This window comes from Arachis hypogaea, chromosome 3, assembly GCF_003086295.3.
Source record: "Arachis hypogaea cultivar Tifrunner chromosome 3, arahy.Tifrunner.gnm2.J5K5, whole genome shotgun sequence".
Classification (NCBI taxonomy): Eukaryota; Viridiplantae; Streptophyta; class Magnoliopsida; order Fabales; family Fabaceae; genus Arachis; species Arachis hypogaea.
In genome coordinates, this window is record NC_092038.1 from 138,082,965 (window position 1) to 138,102,785 (window position 19,821).

General features: G+C 29.6%; 1 protein-coding gene across 1 annotated transcript; it reads left to right on the forward strand.

The window, feature by feature from the left end:
* Nucleotides 1-5,605: 5,605 nt before the first annotated feature.
* Nucleotides 5,606-8,217, forward strand: LOC112735611 (ABC transporter G family member 1-like). Its single transcript, XM_025785138.2, has 8 exons — nucleotides 5,606-5,825; nucleotides 5,900-5,979; nucleotides 6,068-6,538; nucleotides 6,624-6,710; nucleotides 6,808-6,933; nucleotides 7,030-7,224; nucleotides 7,317-7,406; nucleotides 7,570-8,217. Exons 1-8 carry the CDS (start codon nucleotides 5,606-5,608, stop codon nucleotides 8,215-8,217), a joined length of 1,917 nt encoding a protein of 638 aa, XP_025640923.1.
* The last annotated feature ends 11,604 nt before the right edge of the window (nucleotides 8,218-19,821 follow it).

The following is a 19,821-nucleotide window of genomic DNA, read 5'->3' on the forward strand; positions in this document are numbered from 1 at the left end:
GTTGATACTTGGTAGGTAGATTCTGCTGCTACTACTCATGTAAGTGTTACTATGCAGGGTTGCCTGTGGAACCGACCGCCAAGTGATGCTGAAAGATACATCTATGTGGCAGACGGCAATATAGTTGCAGTCGAAGCTATAGGAACCTTTAGATTATGTTCCACGAGTGGATTTTACTTGGATTTATTAGAGACATTTTATGTACCGTCATTTAGACGGAATTTGGTTTCTGTTTCTCGTTTGGACAAATCAGGTTATTTTTATTCGTTCGGAGACAATAAAGTTAGTCTCTTCTATAATTCAAATAATATTTGCTCTGGTCATTTGGTGGATAATCTATATAGGCTTAACTTAAATTCCTATAATAATGAAATACTGCAAACGGGTACAAAACAAAATTGAATGAGAATTCGGCATCATTATGGCACAAACGCCTAGGCCACATCTCTAAACAGAGAATTCAGAGGCTCGTGTCGGATGAAATTCTTGGACCCCTAAATTTGGCGGACTTTGAAGTCTGCATTGAGTGCATAAAGGGAAAAAGGACAAACGAAAGGAAATTAGGTGCCGAGAGAGCTAAAGATGTCTTAGAACTAATACATACCGATATATGTGGCACATTCCCTACTGTCTCTTGGAATGGACAACGGTACTTTATTACGTTCATAGATGATTACTCTCGTTACGAGTATCTATATTTAATTCATGAAAAGTCCCAAGTCTTGGATGTTTTCAAGTCTTTCAAAGCTGAAGTTGAACTTCAACTTGGAAAGAAAATTAAAGCTGTCAAATCTGATCGTGGTGGTGAATACTACGGAAGATATGACGGTTCAGGTGAGCAACGTCCTGGGCCTTTTGCTCTTTTCCTAGAGGAGTGTGGTATTGTTCCGCAATACACTATGCCAGGCAAACCTAGCATGAATGGTGTTGCAGAGTGAAGGAACCGAACTCTTAAGGACATGGTGAGAAGTATGATTAGTCATTCTTCCTTGCCTGAATCACTCTGGGGAGAAGCCTTAAAGACCGCAGTGTACATCCTTAATAGGGTGCCAAGCAAAGCAGTTAACAAAACCCCATATGAAATTTGGACTGGGAAAAGGCCTAGTATAAAGCATTTGCATATTTGGGGATGTCCAGTTGAGGCGCGACCTTATAGGCCGCATGAAATAAAATTGGACTCAAGGACAATTAGTTGCTACTTTGTTGGTTACGCTGAGCATTCACGGGGTACAAGTTTTACAATCCTGCATCAAGGTCTATTTTTGAGACGGGAAATGTGAGATTTCTTGAGGATGTTGAGTTTGGGGGGAAGGGAATATTAGGAATGTTGCTTTTGATGAGGATTCTGTAACTGATAATGATTAGGTCTTTGTGCCTATTATTGTTCAAGATACAGTTATAGTACAAGAGCATAATGAGAATCCTACTGCAGATCCAGTTACAGTACAAGAGAACAATGAGAATATTGTTGTTTCTCAAGATACTGCTATAGTAAAGGAAAATAATGAGAATCCTCCTCAATCCCAATCCATACAGCAAGCTCAACAACCTCAAGAAGTGTCATTAAGAAGATCCAATAGAGAAAGGAGAAAATCCATCTATGGTCTCAAATAAGCTTCCCGTCAATGGTATCACATGTTCATCAAGTCATTACCTCATGGTTTTGAGGTAAATATCATAGATGAGTGTGTATACCGCAAGTTCAGTGGGAGTAAATACATCTGTTTGGTCTTATCTATTGATGACATTCTACTGCCATTAACGATATAGGTTTGTTGCATGAAACTAAGAAATTTCTATCGAACAAATTCGAAATGAAAGATCTTGGTGATGCCTCTTTTGTATTAGGAATCGAGATACTAAGAGATCGCTCTCAAGGTATTCTTGGATTGTCACAAAATAACTATATCGAAAAGATTTTAAGTAGATATGGCATGAAAAGTTGAAGACCAATGGACACACCCGTAGCTAAAGAAGACAATTTCAGTCTCAAGCAATGCCCTAAAAATAATCTTGAGAGGACAGCAATGCATGATAAACCTTATGCATCAGCACTAGGAAATTTAATGTATGCACAAGTCTGCACACATCCCGATATATCATTTATAGTGGGAGTGTTGGGTAGATACTTGAGTAATCCGGACATGGATCATTGGATAGCTGTTTAATGCGTAATGCGTTATTTAAAGAGAACAAATGATTACATGCTTATTTATCGGAGATCAGAAAATTTTGGAGATCATTAGGTACTCTGATTCCGATTTCATGGCATATGGCTGTGAAACTTTGTCATTGAGCTTCATATAGTAAATGACATTGAAAGGTCATTAAAGATATTTTGTGATAATAAGTCAGTAGTATTATACTCCAACAACAATAAGAGCTTGAAAAATCGAAGCATATAGGCATCAAGTTCTTAGTTGTCAAGGAGAAAGGTTAAGAAAAACAGATTTCCAAAGGACATATAGGAACTGAGTATATGCTAGCAGACTCATTAACTAAGGAATTGATCCCTAAAGTCTTTCATGAGCACACTGCTCGGATGGGTGTCAATATTAGTGATGCCTTGGTTTAGTGGGAGTTTATTTTATGCTATATGTCCTATGACAGATATTGAGTTAATTTTTCTGCAGAATTAAGTTGATGGTTTATTTCATGTTATGTGAAATGTTCATTTAGCAATATTGTATTGTGTTTGATCTAATAAAGTTGGACCAGCTGAAAATAGACATGCATGAGATCACTTGGCATGTAATTTCCATATTACTCATCCAAATTTGATCTATGTCGTTAAGTATATTAGGATGGTGATTGGCGTGGTTTAGTCACGGCATTTAATGTGATAAAAGCTGCGGTAGTTCCATATCTAATATATGAGACGGACCAGATTGTTAAAGTAATGAGAGAAATAACATTCAGATGCGCGCATAAAGTTTATAAGATGTGATTATGTCAAGAAAGAATATATGTATAGTCCAAGTGGGAGACTGTTAGGAAATTATTTAATTTCCTAACTTATTTGTGGGCAATACATATATTAGTTATAATCACAAATTATGCTATTTCAAATTAAATGACTTATATAATGATGATCTCATTTATTATTTTAAATGCTAATTGAATAAGTCATTATTACTTTTGATTTGGAATTAAATGAGAATAAAACCGGATATTATCTTTTGTTCCTTAGATAATTATCTTTTTGGATTTTAGATATATTATCCTTTGGGTTTTAGATACTATTTTATTTGGGCTTAAGGGTTTAATGGGTGCCATGCTCAAATATAAAGACCTTCAGGGTTTCGGTCCCCAATATACCAAAGCCGCCTTTGTTACTCTTTTCCCATCAAAAGAGTTGCAGTTCAGCCTCCTAGGAATATAGAAGGTTTTGGTTGAGGAAGATCGAAAGAACCACAAGATCCAAACTCTTCCGATCGTATGAATCATGTTTATGAATTCAGGTACGCTTTCGCATTATGATATATATATTTTTGGTGATTCAATATGGATGATCTGGGATATTGAAATTAATTTATTCTAACACTCTACTCTCAGAGCATCTCCAACGGCAATACAATGAAGGACACGTTCTGACAAAAGTTGAAGCCCTGCTATTGGAGTAATATAAATACGAGTCCTGACACGTATTTTAAAGTAAGTAAGTCCCTCTGAACAGGGCTTTGCTTTGTTTTCATGGTAAGCAATAAAATTTTAACATGTGGCACTTAATTTAAAAAAAATTAAATAATATCGTAATAATATAACAACTAATAATGTTATAGAATATGTTGAGAATAAAAGGTTGGTATTAATCTTATTAGATACTAACTTATTTAATCTTATGTATATAATTAAATATTATAATTATTTATAAATTAAATGTGATTTAAGTATTTAATTTAGTTATCTAAAAAATTATATCAAATAATTAAATTATATTTAATTTATTAATAATTATAATAATTAATTATAATTCTATTTGATTAATAATTTATATTAATTATTTAAATCATAATTAATATAAGTAATTAAATTAATATAAATAATTATAATACTTCGAAATAGGCAGCAGTATAGATAATTGAAAGAGGACTTGATTGAACACATATGGCAATTTCACAATATTTATCGTCAACTATAGAATTTAATTATGTTTTTTTTGTATTAAGTAATTTTACAAATTTGTGTAATCCCGAATTATATATTGTGTATTATTGTTATATATAAGTTTATTTAATATTAATTTCTTTTAATAGTGAATTATTTTTAAATTTAAATATTTAAATTATATTATTAAAAAAATTAATTATATTAATTTTAAGTATTTTAATTAATTAATTAAGTGGGATCACAACAGGGACTAAAGTTAGTTCCTCCTAATGGAGAAGAGAGATGCTTTGAGTTCCTATTTACTGTTTATGACGCAAAAGCTGATGTGAAGTTACTTTTTATGACAGGTGGGCCATAAACAGTAATTGGGATGAGTTCCCTACTGGAGATGGTCTCATAACTCATAAGTCGTAACCAGCTTGCAATCAGGCATTAACAATTCTTAAAGAAAAATCCAGAATTCTAATTTTTTTAATAAAAAATATTTTTCTATAAGAGAAAGTACGAGGAGCCAATAGAATATTTGTACAATGTGCACAATGGAGGTTTAGGGAATATTAGAGATATAATTATTAGTGTTACCTTTTTTCATCAACTTAAGTTTTTGGGATGAGTGGTATTATGACATGGTATTAGAACTCTAGATCCAAAAGGTCGATTTTTGGTGAATTCAAAAATTAATTTAAATTTTTTAGAAGATGTTTATTATCCCTAATACTCGAATGGTTATTCTAGATACCCTAGCAGGACTCTTTGTATAATTAAGAATGAATTGCTTTTTTCTACCATCCTTCTTTCTTAAAACTTTTCTTCCTCGACCTAACTTGTACGGTTGTACCCACCCTCATGCTGTTTTTTCTGCATCCAAAATTAAGGAGTACAAGTTCGTCATTCAAACTTTAATTTACTTCTAAAACTAGTTATAACTAGTATTAATCAAATAATATTAACTTTATCATAATAATATATAGGATCATTATAATATATTTATGCTACGGTAGTTATGATATATAGTTTTGATTTGACTTCTTTAAATTTTTATAAAAATTAGAGGATCAGATTTAATAACAAGAGAGGAAAAAAATCAAATCTAAAAGTTTAATTTAAGTGAAGTATACAAATTTAAGGATTAAATTTGTGCATTAAAATTTTTAAAATATTAAAATACATTTTAAGTGACGAATTTGATGGTCTGATTTGTGTTCAGTCCGTACAACAATTTGGAGTTAAAGAACATAGTAGAATCCTCCCTTCCGACATGACTTGCATATGTGACATGTTACATCAATCATGTTACTATTTTTCTTTCCTCTTGTATTTAGCAGCTACACAAAAATAAGGCCGAATTTCAAAGAAAACAAGGCAATTTTCATTGTAAACAAGTGATCCTTTGTTTAAATCGACGCACGTTAATTCTTATCAATATCATACATGTGCTTTGTCAATAATATATACACACGCATGTTATTGAAACACAAAGTGAAATAATTTGAACATGAACAAGCTTCTTGATCCCTCAACAGAAAGCCACATAGGCATTACTGAGGGAGAAGGTATAACAGTGACATGGGAGAACTTGTGGGTCACTGTTGCTGATGGAAAGAAAACGAAACCAATTCTGGAAGGTCTTACCGGTTATGCACAACCAGGGAGGCTTTTGGCTATAATGGGACCTTCTGGTTGTGGCAAATCCACACTTCTTGATGCCTTATCAGGTGATCATGCACTTCTTGTAATAATAATAGTAAAAAGACAAACTTTAATTGTTGAAAATTTGACTTTCTATCAGGAAGATTGAGCCCAAACATAAAGCATAAAGGGAATATTCTAATAAATGGGCACAAACAAGAACTGGCTTATGGAATATCAGTAAGAAATATGTCCCAAAAGTTCTCAATCCTAAGAAAGAAGATAGGAACATTTAAGAAATGATTGATGAGTTTTGTTGTGATATCAGGGATATGTAACACAGGATGATGCTTTGCTTTCAACTTTAACAGCTCAGGAGACTTTATACTACTCAGCTCAGCTTCAGTTCTCTGATTCCATGCCCATATCAGAGAAGAAGGAAAGAGCTGATGTAACTCTTAGGGAAATGGGTCTGCAAAATGCCATTAACACAAGGGTTGGAGGATGGGGTTCTAAAGGACTCAGTGGGGGACAGAAGAGGAGACTAAGCATCTGCATTGAGATCTTAACACATCCAAGACTCTTGTTTCTTGATGAACCAACAAGTGGACTTGATAGTGCAGCTTCTTATTATGTCATGAGAAGAATTGCTAACCTTGTTCAGAAAGATGGCATTCAAAGGACTATTGTTGCATCTATTCATCAACCTAGCAGTGAAATTTTTGAACTCTTCCATCACCTTTGTCTTCTGTCTTCTGGTAAAACTGTATATTTTGGTCCTGCCTTTGATGCTAATCAGGTTTGGAACTAAAACTTCCTATGAAGCAACAAGCATACATTGATTGTATGCTTAACAATTAATACTTTCTTGTTTTGCTGCACAGTTTTTTGCTTCAAATGGTTTTCCTTGTCCAACACTCCATAACCCTTCTGATCATTACTTGAGGATCATAAACAAAGATTTTGAACAGGTATGCAGAATTTGTGAGTTCAGTGCAACATGTTAAATCTTGTGCTTAAGAAAATGAACTTGTACACTTTGTGAATTTGTATGATTGTTTTCATCAGGATGCTGAAGAAGGCTTTGGTAGTGGAATAACGGCAGAGGAAGCTATTAATATTCTTGTGAAGTCTTATAGCTTGTCTCAGATTAAAAACAAAGTCAATACAGAAGTGGCAAACATAAACCAAAGTGTAATGTTTAGTCAAATCCTAAAGAAGAAGAATTTTCCAAACAGAATCAAAAGACTAATATAACAATAACTTTTAATTTTTCATTCATGTCTCTAGGATTCTGGTGCAGTAGAGAAGAAGAGGGTCCATGCTGACTTCCTGACTCAGTGCCTTGTTCTTATAAGAAGATCTGCACTGAATTATTTCCGCGACTTGAGCAATTACTGGCTGCGCCTTGCTGTGTTTATTGCAATAGCTCTAAGCTTGGGCTCTATCTACTATGATATTGGCTTTGGTGTTGGATCTATTCAGGTTAACAAACATAGGAAATTAAGATATTCATTAATTATAGCTTTCAATAATCAAGGTTGATTAGTAACAGTCTTGTCATGCACTTGCTTCAGGCTAGAGGATCTCTGCTTACTTTTTTCATTTCCCTTTTGTCTTTCATGACACTTGTTGGTGGATTTGCTCCAATGCTAGAGGAAATCAAGGTAAATTGTTCTAGTATCCTTGTCCTTTATTTCCTAGTTTATTTCACTACATCATATACAATATAACACTAATTGTGTACATAAGAAGGTTGTGTGAGCCTTAAAATAGTTGACACTAATAGGACTCCAAATGTAATGTACAATTTTTCTTTGATGGTATCAGGTATTTGAAAGAGAGAGATTGAATGGACACTATGGAGTTACAGCATTTCTCACAGGGAACACATTTTCTGCTGTTCCATACATGCTAATAGTAACCATGGTTCCGGGACTAATATCCTATTACCTTTGTGGACTCCAGAAAGGACTATTCCACAATGGAGCAGAACACTTGATATACTTTGTATCAGTGCTATTTGCCATAGTTATGTGGGTTGAGAGCCTCATGCTTGTTGTAGGAAGTGTGTCCCCTAACTATGTTATAGGCATGTTCATTGCTGGTGGAGTCCAAGGAATCATGATCCTAGTTTGTGGATTCTATAGGTTACCAAATGATATTCCAAAACCCTTATGGAAATACCCTTTGTATTATCTGTCATTTCAAAAGTATGCACTCCAAGGGTATTTCAAGAATGAATTTGAAGGCTTAACATTTGTGATTGGTCATAACATGAACATTAGTGGTAGGGAAATACTAAGAGAGACATGGCATGTGGAAATGGGACACTCTAAGTGGCTTGATCTTGGAATCTTGTTTGTAATGATTCTTGTGTACAGAATGCTGTTCTTGGCAATCACTAAGAGCAAGGAGAAGTTGAAGCCTGTTTTTGCTGCTATTACTGCTAGACTTGAGTCACCAGCAATCATATAATGGTTATGTTCAAAGTTAAACAAGACTATAATTCTGGAAGCAAACATTTTTTTATTTTCAGATATTTTCTGTAATTATTCAAAGATCATAGACAAATTTTGGTCACTTTTAAAATATTTAAATGCAAATAAACTTCATTTTGTGTGTATAACGAGTAAAGTTATCAAATAATATGATTAGATAGTTACACCTTTAAGTTAGTGTGTATTTCGAAGGTACACTAATTTAAAGATGAAAAGTTTTCCTTAAAAAAAAAAAAAGAAGGGAGATTCTATGGCATGGATTATAAAAAACATCCATATATATGGATCTTAGGTGTTATGCTTTTTTGTGTGATGCGTGTTAGAGAAAATTTAATGACAACTTCAGTTGATGCAATTAAAAAGTTGACACCGCAAAATTTTAGAGCTTTGTCTCATAAGTCATAATAGCAGCATAATCAGAAACAATAATCAAATATGCTTAGATCCAGTTTGAAAAAATAACTTAATTAAATTACTTTTAAAAAAATAACTTAAATAATAAATAACTATATTAAAAGTAATTTATAAATAAGTTATTTTGTGTTTGAGTTTTTAGTTTTAAAAGTGTTTATTTTATAAAAATGTGATAAAAAATAGTAGTATTATGAGAAAAATCATTTTTTTTAACTTCTCTATAAACTTCTAAATAGCTTCTTAAAAAGCTGCAATTTAATTTTAAAAATTACACCAAATATTAATATTACTACTTTTCATAAGTCAAAAGGTCTAAAAAATTACTTTTAAAATTTTTCAAACTGCTCTTAATAAAAAAATTAGTATAATATGTTTTGCTAATGGGCCAACTGCTTTTTTTGGGCCAATCAGTTTTAATTGGACATGCTGAGTGATTACTAAACCATACTTCTATTTTCGATTTTTGTCATTATTTTTTATTTAGAATTAATTTTAGAAAAAATTCTATCTTAATATATTCTGAATATCTTTTGTAGAAAAAAAACTGTCACAATAATAATAATAATAATAATAATAATAATAATAATAATAATAATAATAATAATAATAATAATAATAATAATAAGTGAGTAACAACCTTAATTCATTTAGAGTAAATAATAAGGTTAAATAACTTTGTCTTTTTTTAAATAAATGTCAATAATATTTGATACTTAATTAATAATTATATTGTGAACATAGTTATGTATATATCCCACTATTTATTGTGCCAATAAATTTAATTTAATTTGATATATAAAAGACAGTTACATGATCTTCTGAGAGAACTTAGTTCGTGCTCTTTGATATAATGGGAATCACATAATTAGTTAAAGAAAAATTAAAAAATGGGTATTTATTCTCGTTCAAATACTTATAAAACACTAAAAGTTAGGCATGCGTCGCGACACGTGGTGCTGTGTGTCGCGATTTTGAACTGCTTAGTCAGTGATGTTAATTTTTTAAATATCTTAAAATGTAATTAAAATAATTAAATACGGTAAAAACTCAAATAATTATCTCTAATGGTAGTATTTAATTAAAATAAAAATTAGATAAATTACTAATGTAAATAATATTAGCAAAACCAAATTTTTTAAATCTTTCAGATTCAATATCAAGTGACCGTCCTTCGTCAAATAAAATTAAACAATAACATAATATTAATATTACATTATTATTTATTTTATTTAAAGATCGTAAAAATATTTATCAGACGTTATGCGAATAAAACCTAAAATTTGTATAGGCGACTCTGACGCAAAAATCAGGGTGTCACAGTTATTATAAAAAAATATTACTATTGTAATCTAACTAAAAAAATATTGACTAATCATATGAAATTATAATTTTTATGTGCGTCTTTCTTGATATATGTTTTTATTAAACTTATTTTTGAGATAATATAATAAAAGAATTTTAAAAAATTAAAACAATAATCTATTGACTAATATTTAATGATGTGTTTTAAATCATAAAAATTATTGATTTAAAATAAATAGGTCCAAAATAATATAAAAGATAGTATCATTGATATAATATAAAATTGTTCAATTTTTAAAATTAAAATGTTTTGAATTTAACTTAAATAATAAATTAAAAAATTCTTTTTAATATATATACACCAATTAAATTATTTCATAAACTAAAATATTAATTTTACAAAAAATAAAGATATCAATATTTATTAAACGACTATGCCCTTACAAGATAGTTATCATAACTAAACATAAATACTGCTGCTGACTAAGTAAATTACATTAATGTCGAGTAAATTATACATTTAAAATAACAAAAAATATATAATATGACATAATATTAAAAAAAAACACACACACATACACAAATACACATATATTTCACACATTAATATATTGGAGGATTTGTAACTTATGCCATTCTATTCTTTGGCTACTAATGCCTAGTAGTGTTTAGTAGAGAGATAAACACAGAAAGACTGAGATTGAGAGACAGAAATTAAGAGACAGAGATTAAAATAAATCTTAGTATTTTGTTTGGTGTAAAATAGGAGACAGGAATTGAAATAAGAATGAAACTCTAATTTAATTTGCACAAAGGGTAAAATTGGAATTAATTAATTAAAATGAGAGTATTTTAGGTATAAAATGTTATTAAAGTTTTAGTCTCCATCTCTAAAAATTTTAGTCCCTTGTGTCCCTACTTTTTGAAGGTACTAAAATACTGAAATTTTGGAGACAGAGACAGAAATTTTAGTACCAGTCTCTGAACCAACAAATACGATACTGAATCTCAGTCTCTCAATCTCTATCTCAGTACCTCAAAACAAACGCTACCTTAGTGTTTTATAAGTACTTGAATGAGAATAAATATCAATTTTTTAATTTTGTTTAAACTAATTATATAATTTTCATCATATCAAAGACCATAAGCTCTCCCAAAAGATCATGTACATGTCTTTCATATATCAAATTAAATTAAATTTATTGGCTCAATAAATAGTAGGACGTATACATAACTACGTTCACAATATAATTATTAATTAAGTATCAAATATTGTTGATATTTATTTAAAAAAAAATAAAATTGCTTAACCTTATTATTTACTCTAAACTAATTAAGGTTATTACTCACTCACTCATCATCATCATCATCATCATCATCATCATCATCATCATCATCATCATCATCATCATCATCATCATCATCATCATCATCATCATCATCATCATCATCATCATCATCATCATCATCATCATCATCATCATCATCATCATCATCATCATCATCATCATCATCATCATCATCATCATCATCATCATCATCATCATTAGTTTTGTGAAGGATTTTTTTTTTACCAAAATTATTCAGAATATATTAAGATATAACTTTTCTTGAAATTAATTTCAAATAGAAAATAGTAACAAAAATAAAAAATAGAAGTATAGTTTAGCAACTATTCTATAACATGTTCAATTAAAATTGATTAGCACAAAAAAAACAAACATTATACTAATTTTTTTAGATTAATCCATCAAAAATACCCATAAAAAATTAATTTGCTAACAAGAATAATCATAGAAAATCATAATACCTCAGATATTTACAATTATTGAGTTCCATTTGTTAAATGTGACCAAACATTAGAAGAATTTGTTAACATGTTTTACGTATTCATGCCCATTCCAATGTGGCAAGAGGATTTTCTTAGGTGGAATATTTTATTTTTTTCATGGAAATTGTATTTATTTATTTAATTAAAAGAAAATTCTTTGCTCCTTCAAATTCCCATTAAACGTAGAATAGGAAGTGTCAACCCCCTTTATTGAGTGTGAAACTTAACCATGCACTAATAGAGTAACTTTTGATCTTCTTCTTCTCTAACTTAACCATACACTTGTCTAACTGTTAAACTCAACTAACATTTCATACCTTTCAAAAGGGGCAGCGAATGAGCTATCTTTTAGGGTTGGCAATTGTCGAAGATTCCAATAATACAGCATATTCACCACAGTGATATCTTTCATCTAAAATTTTTTTTTCTTCATTTTTAAAATTGAAGCTCCTAAAAAACTGCAACTTTTGCTTGTGGTTATTATTCTCTTTGACATTGCTAAAATTCTTCCAAAATTCTTTCAACTATATTAGTGTTGAGTAGCTGTGAATGATGGATGGCTGTATTGAGAAGGGTTTCACTTTACGAATATTGGGTTTTAACGAAGAGCAAAGAATTAAGGTTCATATTGTTCCCAATTGGGCCAATGTGAAAGAAAACTGCCCACGTAAAGTACTTTGTGAAGGCTATATCATGTTTGGTTAGTTTTATACACGAGATTAAACTTATGTGGACATGTCATGGGTTATGATCTTTTATGGTTATCCTTATTAACAAATCAATTTTTTATGGGTATTTTTGATAGTTTAGTCAATTTTTTTACTTAGCATATTTGATTATTCCTTCTAATTATGCTGCTACTATGACTTATGAGATAAAGCTTTGAGAAACTCTGCGGTGGTGTCAGTTTTTTAGTTGCATTAATTGAAGTTGTCATTAAGTTTTCTCTATTACGCGTCACACAAGAAAGCATAACACCTAAGATCTATATACGTGGATGTTTTTTACAATCCATACCATAGAATTTTCTGGAAAAAAAAAGTCTGTAAACTACAATCAAATTAATGATGATAAATTAGATATAGAAAAATAAAATATTTATTTAAGTATACAAATAAAAAAATTGAGACAAGTAAAAAATTAAGAGAAGTGGAAGTTCTGATAGTATAATTGTGTCATGAGGTTATATGTTTGTGAAAACTTACATGGAGAGCTCTACGATATGGAATAAAGTTTAGAGAAGTATTATAGAGGTGCTTAAAAATCTATAAAATCAAGAAGTAGCAAAAAAATAAAAGAAAGAAAAACAAAAAGCAAGACTCATGGTTCTGAGCACCAATGACTAGGAAGGTAAAAAAGAACCAAAGCTCAAATAGTTGTTTTCCTAATTAAGTGCTTATGGTGTGACTGTATCAAAAAAATCTTGAAATGGAACATTTAGAGTCAAAACCAAGTGCAAATAAAAGAGAAGCCAAAGGCTCGGAGCACCAATAACTAGGAAGAATAAAAAGAAGTACGGACTCAAAGAATTCTCCAGTTAAGTGTTTGTGGTGTTCTTGTGTCGAGCAAATCTTGAGACAAAATTAAGGAGTTAACCTTAATATCACACAATTCGAAGTCCACCCCATTATCACTTGATCACTTCACTCAGTGAAATGTCAAGCAATTCTTCAACCCACTCCAATTTAGAGGACTCCTTATGCATAGTTCTTTTCTTACTTGGGGACAAGTAAGATCTTAAGTTTAGTGTTTTGATGCATGAACATCTTTAGTTGTTTTTAGTTATTATTTCTTTGAATAAAGTTAGTGATTTCCTTATTTTTATTAAGATACTCATACTTCTAATCAATATTTTTTAGAGTTGATTTGAGTTTTGGTATGTGTAAAAAGGTGTTAAAATAAAGCACAAAACAAAAATCAAGAGATGCAAAAAGTGTATCATGCGTACGCATCTAGCATACATACGCACAATAACACTAGCCGTTGTATGCAGGAACCTAGCTGTGCAACGCAAAGAGAGAAACTGAAGCTACTTGGGAGCAATTAAAGAGTGTCATGTGTACACATCTAGCATGCGTACGGACGACTAGCACCACAAGGAACATCATGCGTACATATCTGGCATGCGTACGCACGATTTCACCAAGCCGTGAGACGTGAGAATTTACTGTGGGACGCCTAGGAGCAAACAAAGGGCAAATTGGAGCCTATGGAAGCAGTTGTAGGACGTGAGAGGCACAACCGTAGGACGTCAAGTTTGAAACAGAGGCCACACTCTCAAAATTTAGGCCACGTTGCAAGGCTACATGAGGCACGTCCCACGTACCAAATGGGTCACCTTTCAGGACCTTCAATGCTTTACTAATCCTTCCTAATCTTTCACTAATTTCTCCAACTTCAAGCGTTTTGTTGGTCCAAAATTGAAGTTTCAAGCCCATGATTTCAACTAAGCAAGGAACTAAGTTTTGAATTTCAATTACAAGAAAGATCATACGCTAATTAAGAGTTATTAAGACTTAATTAATTAGATTGGATTTGATTTAATTTCTTTTTTATTATTTTAAATTTTGAAGTAGTAGTTTTTAGAATTAGTATAATAGGAGAGGAGCCACACACGTGAGTCGTCTTCTTCTTCCTCTGTTATTGTTTCTTCCTTATTCGCTTCTTTGGCAGTTTTGACCATTCATAATTTTTAGGTTTTCTCTTAAAGCTAGCATGAGCTACTAATTTCCTCGATTAAGGTTAGGAATTCTATTGATTCCTATAGATAAATATTCTAATTTTTCTACTTTTGATTAATGCATTGATATTTTCTTAAGAAAATATTTTTGTTTTTCATCTAAAGAATTTGAATGTGTTGAAAAACAATTCTTCTCTTACTTAAATTCTTTTAATATCTTGGAAAAGTTAATTAATTGAATTAATCTTGAAAACTTCTTCTCACAGTTCTTAAGTTTGAAAACTAGACTTAATAAGTGACATCTATCGAATCAACTAGGAATAATTCTTGTGAATTGTGTGATTCTTAAATCAGTGAAAGCGCTTCACCTCTTTTCTTAAATAATTGACTAAGAGATTAGCGATTAATTAGATTAAAGAGAAATTGAATTATCAAGAAATTGGAGTTTGACTGCTAATGATTTACCATAGATACATCTTTGCATAATCAAGATAGAAAGTGAAAAGCATTTTTTCGAAAATTTTAACATCTTTGAAACTTTAACTCTTTTATTCATATTACTTTTTCAACTAATTTTAGTTTGCTCTTGTTAAATTCTCTGCTTTCATGCTATTTGCTATTGAAATTTTAAGTTTATACTTATCTGACTAAAATAATCAATTGACTATTACTTGCTTAATCTATTAATTCTCGTGGAAACGATAACTCATTCTTGTAATATTATTTGACATGATTTGATGTATTTATCGATCGTATGTGGTTTTATAAAATTCATATCACGAGACTGAAAGAGCACCCAATAAGGTTCCACTCTCTTCTTTGTGCTTTGTGTTTTATCTCTTTAATTAATTATTAGCTGTAATAAAAACACAGACAAGTGTTTATTCTTAATTAAATAATTTTTATTAACTAAAAAATGCTATATTCTTTATTAATTAAATAAATATTATTTTTTTATATTATTATATTTTATATGAATAAATTATAGATTTTAAAAAATACTTTGTTAATTAACTTAACTATAGTTTTTTTTTTAATAAAAGTCAAAATTTATTATTTTATTTATTATTTTTAATAACAAGTTATTTTTTAAGAAATACATCTAAAGCACATTAACATTTGCTATAAATAAGTATTATGCTATTATTGAAGATCTATCAATTATCAATGAATTATTATATATAGAAAGTGAAATTCAAAATTTTTAATATTTATTTAAGTGAACAAATAAGTTAACTATTTGGTCAACTTAAGTTAATTGTATAAAACAAATATATTATAAGGTGTTTGTTACGGTACGATAAAAAATTTATACATACCGATATAATAAAAATATGGACAAATTAAAACACAACACATGGATTATATTTTCCACATTAATAATTAATTTTTTTTTAAATACATATCATATCAATATTTTTACTAAATCACCCTTATAATTTAATAAAAATAAAAAATAATGCATGTTCCCGTGTCATATAAAATTTTAAAATTAGCGTGTCTCGTGTCCGTGTGTCAGATAATAATAAATAAACACGCGAAATGCTATGAGATTTTCTGCTTAAATAATACTTTTCTCTACCACACACTAAAATCCATAGCATAAAATAGAAGTGTTGGAAGCTTGGAACAAGACAAGAGCCAAAAAAATAAACTCATTATTCGATGAAGGTAGAAATTATCTCAAGCCATGGAGAGAAATAGTTCATCATCTTCATCTCCAAGAAGCAAAGTAGAAGGAGGGTTGCTTTCATGTTTCGGGCGTTTCAAGTTTAAGCTTCCATGGAGGAAGAGATCGGCCGGCGGCGCTTACAAATCCGTCGGTGGTTTTAGGTATGACCCTTTAAGCTATGCTCAAAACTTCGACGAGGGTTGCGTGGAGGACGACGAAGAATCGTTGCGCCATGGATTTTCTGCTAGATATGCTGCTTCTTCAAATAAGTTTCAATTGTTAAGTCGCTCGAGCAATGATAAATAAGGTTTATTAAGGTTAGGTGACAATATATTTGTTTATATATGTGTAACTTCTTTTTAGAGCGTTTAAATAGTTATATTACTTATTAATCATGTTTCAAGTTTTTCTATATTCAAGTTCAAATAGGAAAATAAGAAAATCTACTTATAGTTAGTTGTAGTTGATTTTCAAGTAGCATCACAAAATGTTTAGCAGCATTCCCTATTTCCCTTTATTAAGAGTAAGCATTTCAAAAACTATCACACTTCACTCCACCTTTTACCAATTATTAGAATCTTTTGCAGATAGTTTTTTATGGTTGGCTGGCTCTCAATAAAAACATTAATATAATGAGTTAGAAAATTTTAATATATAGAATTTATGGTGAAAAATCTAAATTCTTATTATAAGATTTTTTTGAGATATCAATTCTTCCATGTAAAAACTCTTTGATAAAATAGGAATATATATAATCTACACCCAAAATATAATTAGGATCAATTAGAATTATTTAGTATATTTGAATATTTATTATAAAATATTACGTCTTTATTATTATGATTCTCTTAGCCCCTAAAATATCGTTCTATATGGTATTATTTCAGACAATTTGAATAGACAACTTGAATACACTTAATAATACACAAATCATTTCTCCAGTTTAGTCTCTTGTTTCTAACATGGTAATATAGTATCAGAGCTATGGTATCCTCCTGAAGATGATAGGTTGTTTTTTTGCGATGAAATCGCCGTAGTTTTTGCATTTTTTTTCTATGCCATTCTTCTTTCCCTTTTGTCACATCTTTGATGCTTTTTTTTACCTCACCGACTAGCCTATTTTCTCTGTCTTGTATTTTTTTTGAGTCGTATGATCAAACACCATTGTCATCCGCTGCTTACCTATTCTCATGAAGAAATCATATAGTTTTCGCTCTCTTTCGGTAGTTCTCTCGTGGTAGTTCCGTCTGCGTTTTCTCGTGGTAGTTCCGTCTGTGTTCTCTCATGACAGTTCTATGTGTTCTCTCGTGTCAGTTCCGTCTGCGTTTTCTCGTGACAGTTTCATCTATGTTTCCTTGTGGTAGTTCTGCGTTTCTTTCTGGCAGTTTCGTTTGTACTTCCGCGCTTCTTTCAGACAAGCGGCACTTCATTCTGCGCTTCCTTCCGGCAGTTCCGTCTGCACCCGTTTTATCAATTTATGCAATTTTTTTTCTTTATTTCGTTGTTTTAAATATATTTCAAACTCAAGCCATTTGAGTTTGAGGGGACGTTAGAATATAATTAGGATCGATTAGAATTATTTAGTATATCTAAATATTTATTATAAAATATTACGTATTTATTATTACGATTCTCTTAGCCCTTATAAATACCCAAATCTTTTCTTCAATTTAGTCTTTTGTTTCTAACAAATAAATAAAAGAAAAATTAATTATATACATTTTTCTTCCTCCATACAAATAAATTTTGACTTTTTTTTTCTCTTTTTTATTTCTTTTTCACTTACTTTCTTTAACTTAATTTCTTCCATCCAAACAAAGTCTTAGAGTTAGACTGTTTATCGTGGAAGAAACAACCATTCCTGTTTTATGTTGGGTAAATGTTTGGTTCTATAGGGACGTTTCTCTGTTCCAATAAAATACGTAAAGGAGTGTAGAGAAGGACGAAATTGGTTGCTTGACCAAATAATATACACTTTTTGCTTTTGATATTAGAGTGGCAATGTTATTTTTTTGAAATGTAGACTATTGAGATGTTATTCTCAAATATAGAACCGTTTAATTAGAGAAACAGAAATTGAACCGTTCAATTTGTAAAGTACAGAAATCAAACTGAGAGATTTTTGTTAAAAAAAATTAAAAAAATTGAAGTACAAAAATTAGACCTTTCGATTTGTGTATTTTCTATAATTTTGAAAAACACCAAAAATTATAATATTAGGGTATATTACTACTTTTATTTCCATACAAAAAAAGGTCAAAAAAAAAGTCTGGAGACTAATATTTTTAGTGAAATAAAATAGAAAGTTGATTACTATTAATTTAATTGCACAATAATTAATTTGATAATTGAATTTTAGTATCTACTTAATATACTAAAATTAGGTTTTTTCCCAGCTAATAAAGGTGACGTGTCGATCCCTCGTAAGTCCGTTTTTCCTCTAAAATGCACGAAATTTTCTATCTATTCTAAATTATTTTATAAAAAATATCTTTATTATAATTATATTATAATTAATATTTAATGAATAATATATAATTATACTAATTTAGGAACATATCTTCATTATAATTATATCAAATCAATATTTAATGCACTGTTAAATTACTTTTCAATTATCAATTAAAAACACTTTTAATCATTTTAATAATAATAATAATAATAATAATAATAATAACAATAATATGATAATGGCACCAGTCGTGATAATCATGATAAGAATATTTGATTCTAATCATAAAATGATCAAATCTTATAATATTAATAACGCACATTGATTTTAAATATTTTTATTTATTTTAATTATATTAATTATAAAAATATTGATATAATTTTAATTCTTATTCATTATTCCATAATAATAATAATAATAATAATAATAATAATAATAATAATAATAAAAAAAAATTGAAATTATCACGTGGGTAAAGTAACAACTTAAAATTATAATAATTGTACAAGTTATTTTTTTTATTACTTTAACCCGTTATAATTCTATTTTCTTATGATATTTATTTCAAACATTTTAAGTTATTATACCCGTCCATGATAATATATCTCTATCCCTTTTCTATTTCAATGTATATTAGGTATAATATTTTTATTTATTGTCCAAGATTTCTCTAATCATGATAGAAGATAATGACTCTAATTATGATATAATAAAAATATATAGTTTTAACAAAATTAATATATGATGCATAATTACTGTATATAATAAAAAATTACCTTAATAATAAATAATTTATATATTTATTTTGTTTTACTAAAGTCTATATATAGTGTTTTTATGTGGTACATGAATCTAAATTTGAGAGTCAACTCATAATTTTATATATTTTTTTAACTACTTCATATAATAAGAATGTATTCTTCGTTTTTTATTGAAGTTGATGCTTTTAAGGTACAATTTATAATTTTTTATAATGTTTTTCATATACTCATTCTATTATATTATTCTTTTGATAATTTATTAATTGTTGTTACTCTAAGTTATTCTTATCGTCTAATGTTCCAATTCGATTGTCTTTTGCCACAATCGCTTACAATGCATCACATCCATGAAATACCTCATCGAGTTGTCTTCACTGATTCGGGTTCCAACTACATGGATGTAAGCGTCAAAAAAAGGAGCAATAATCTCTACTTTTCTGAAGGATGGTTGGATCTACTCACCTATTAT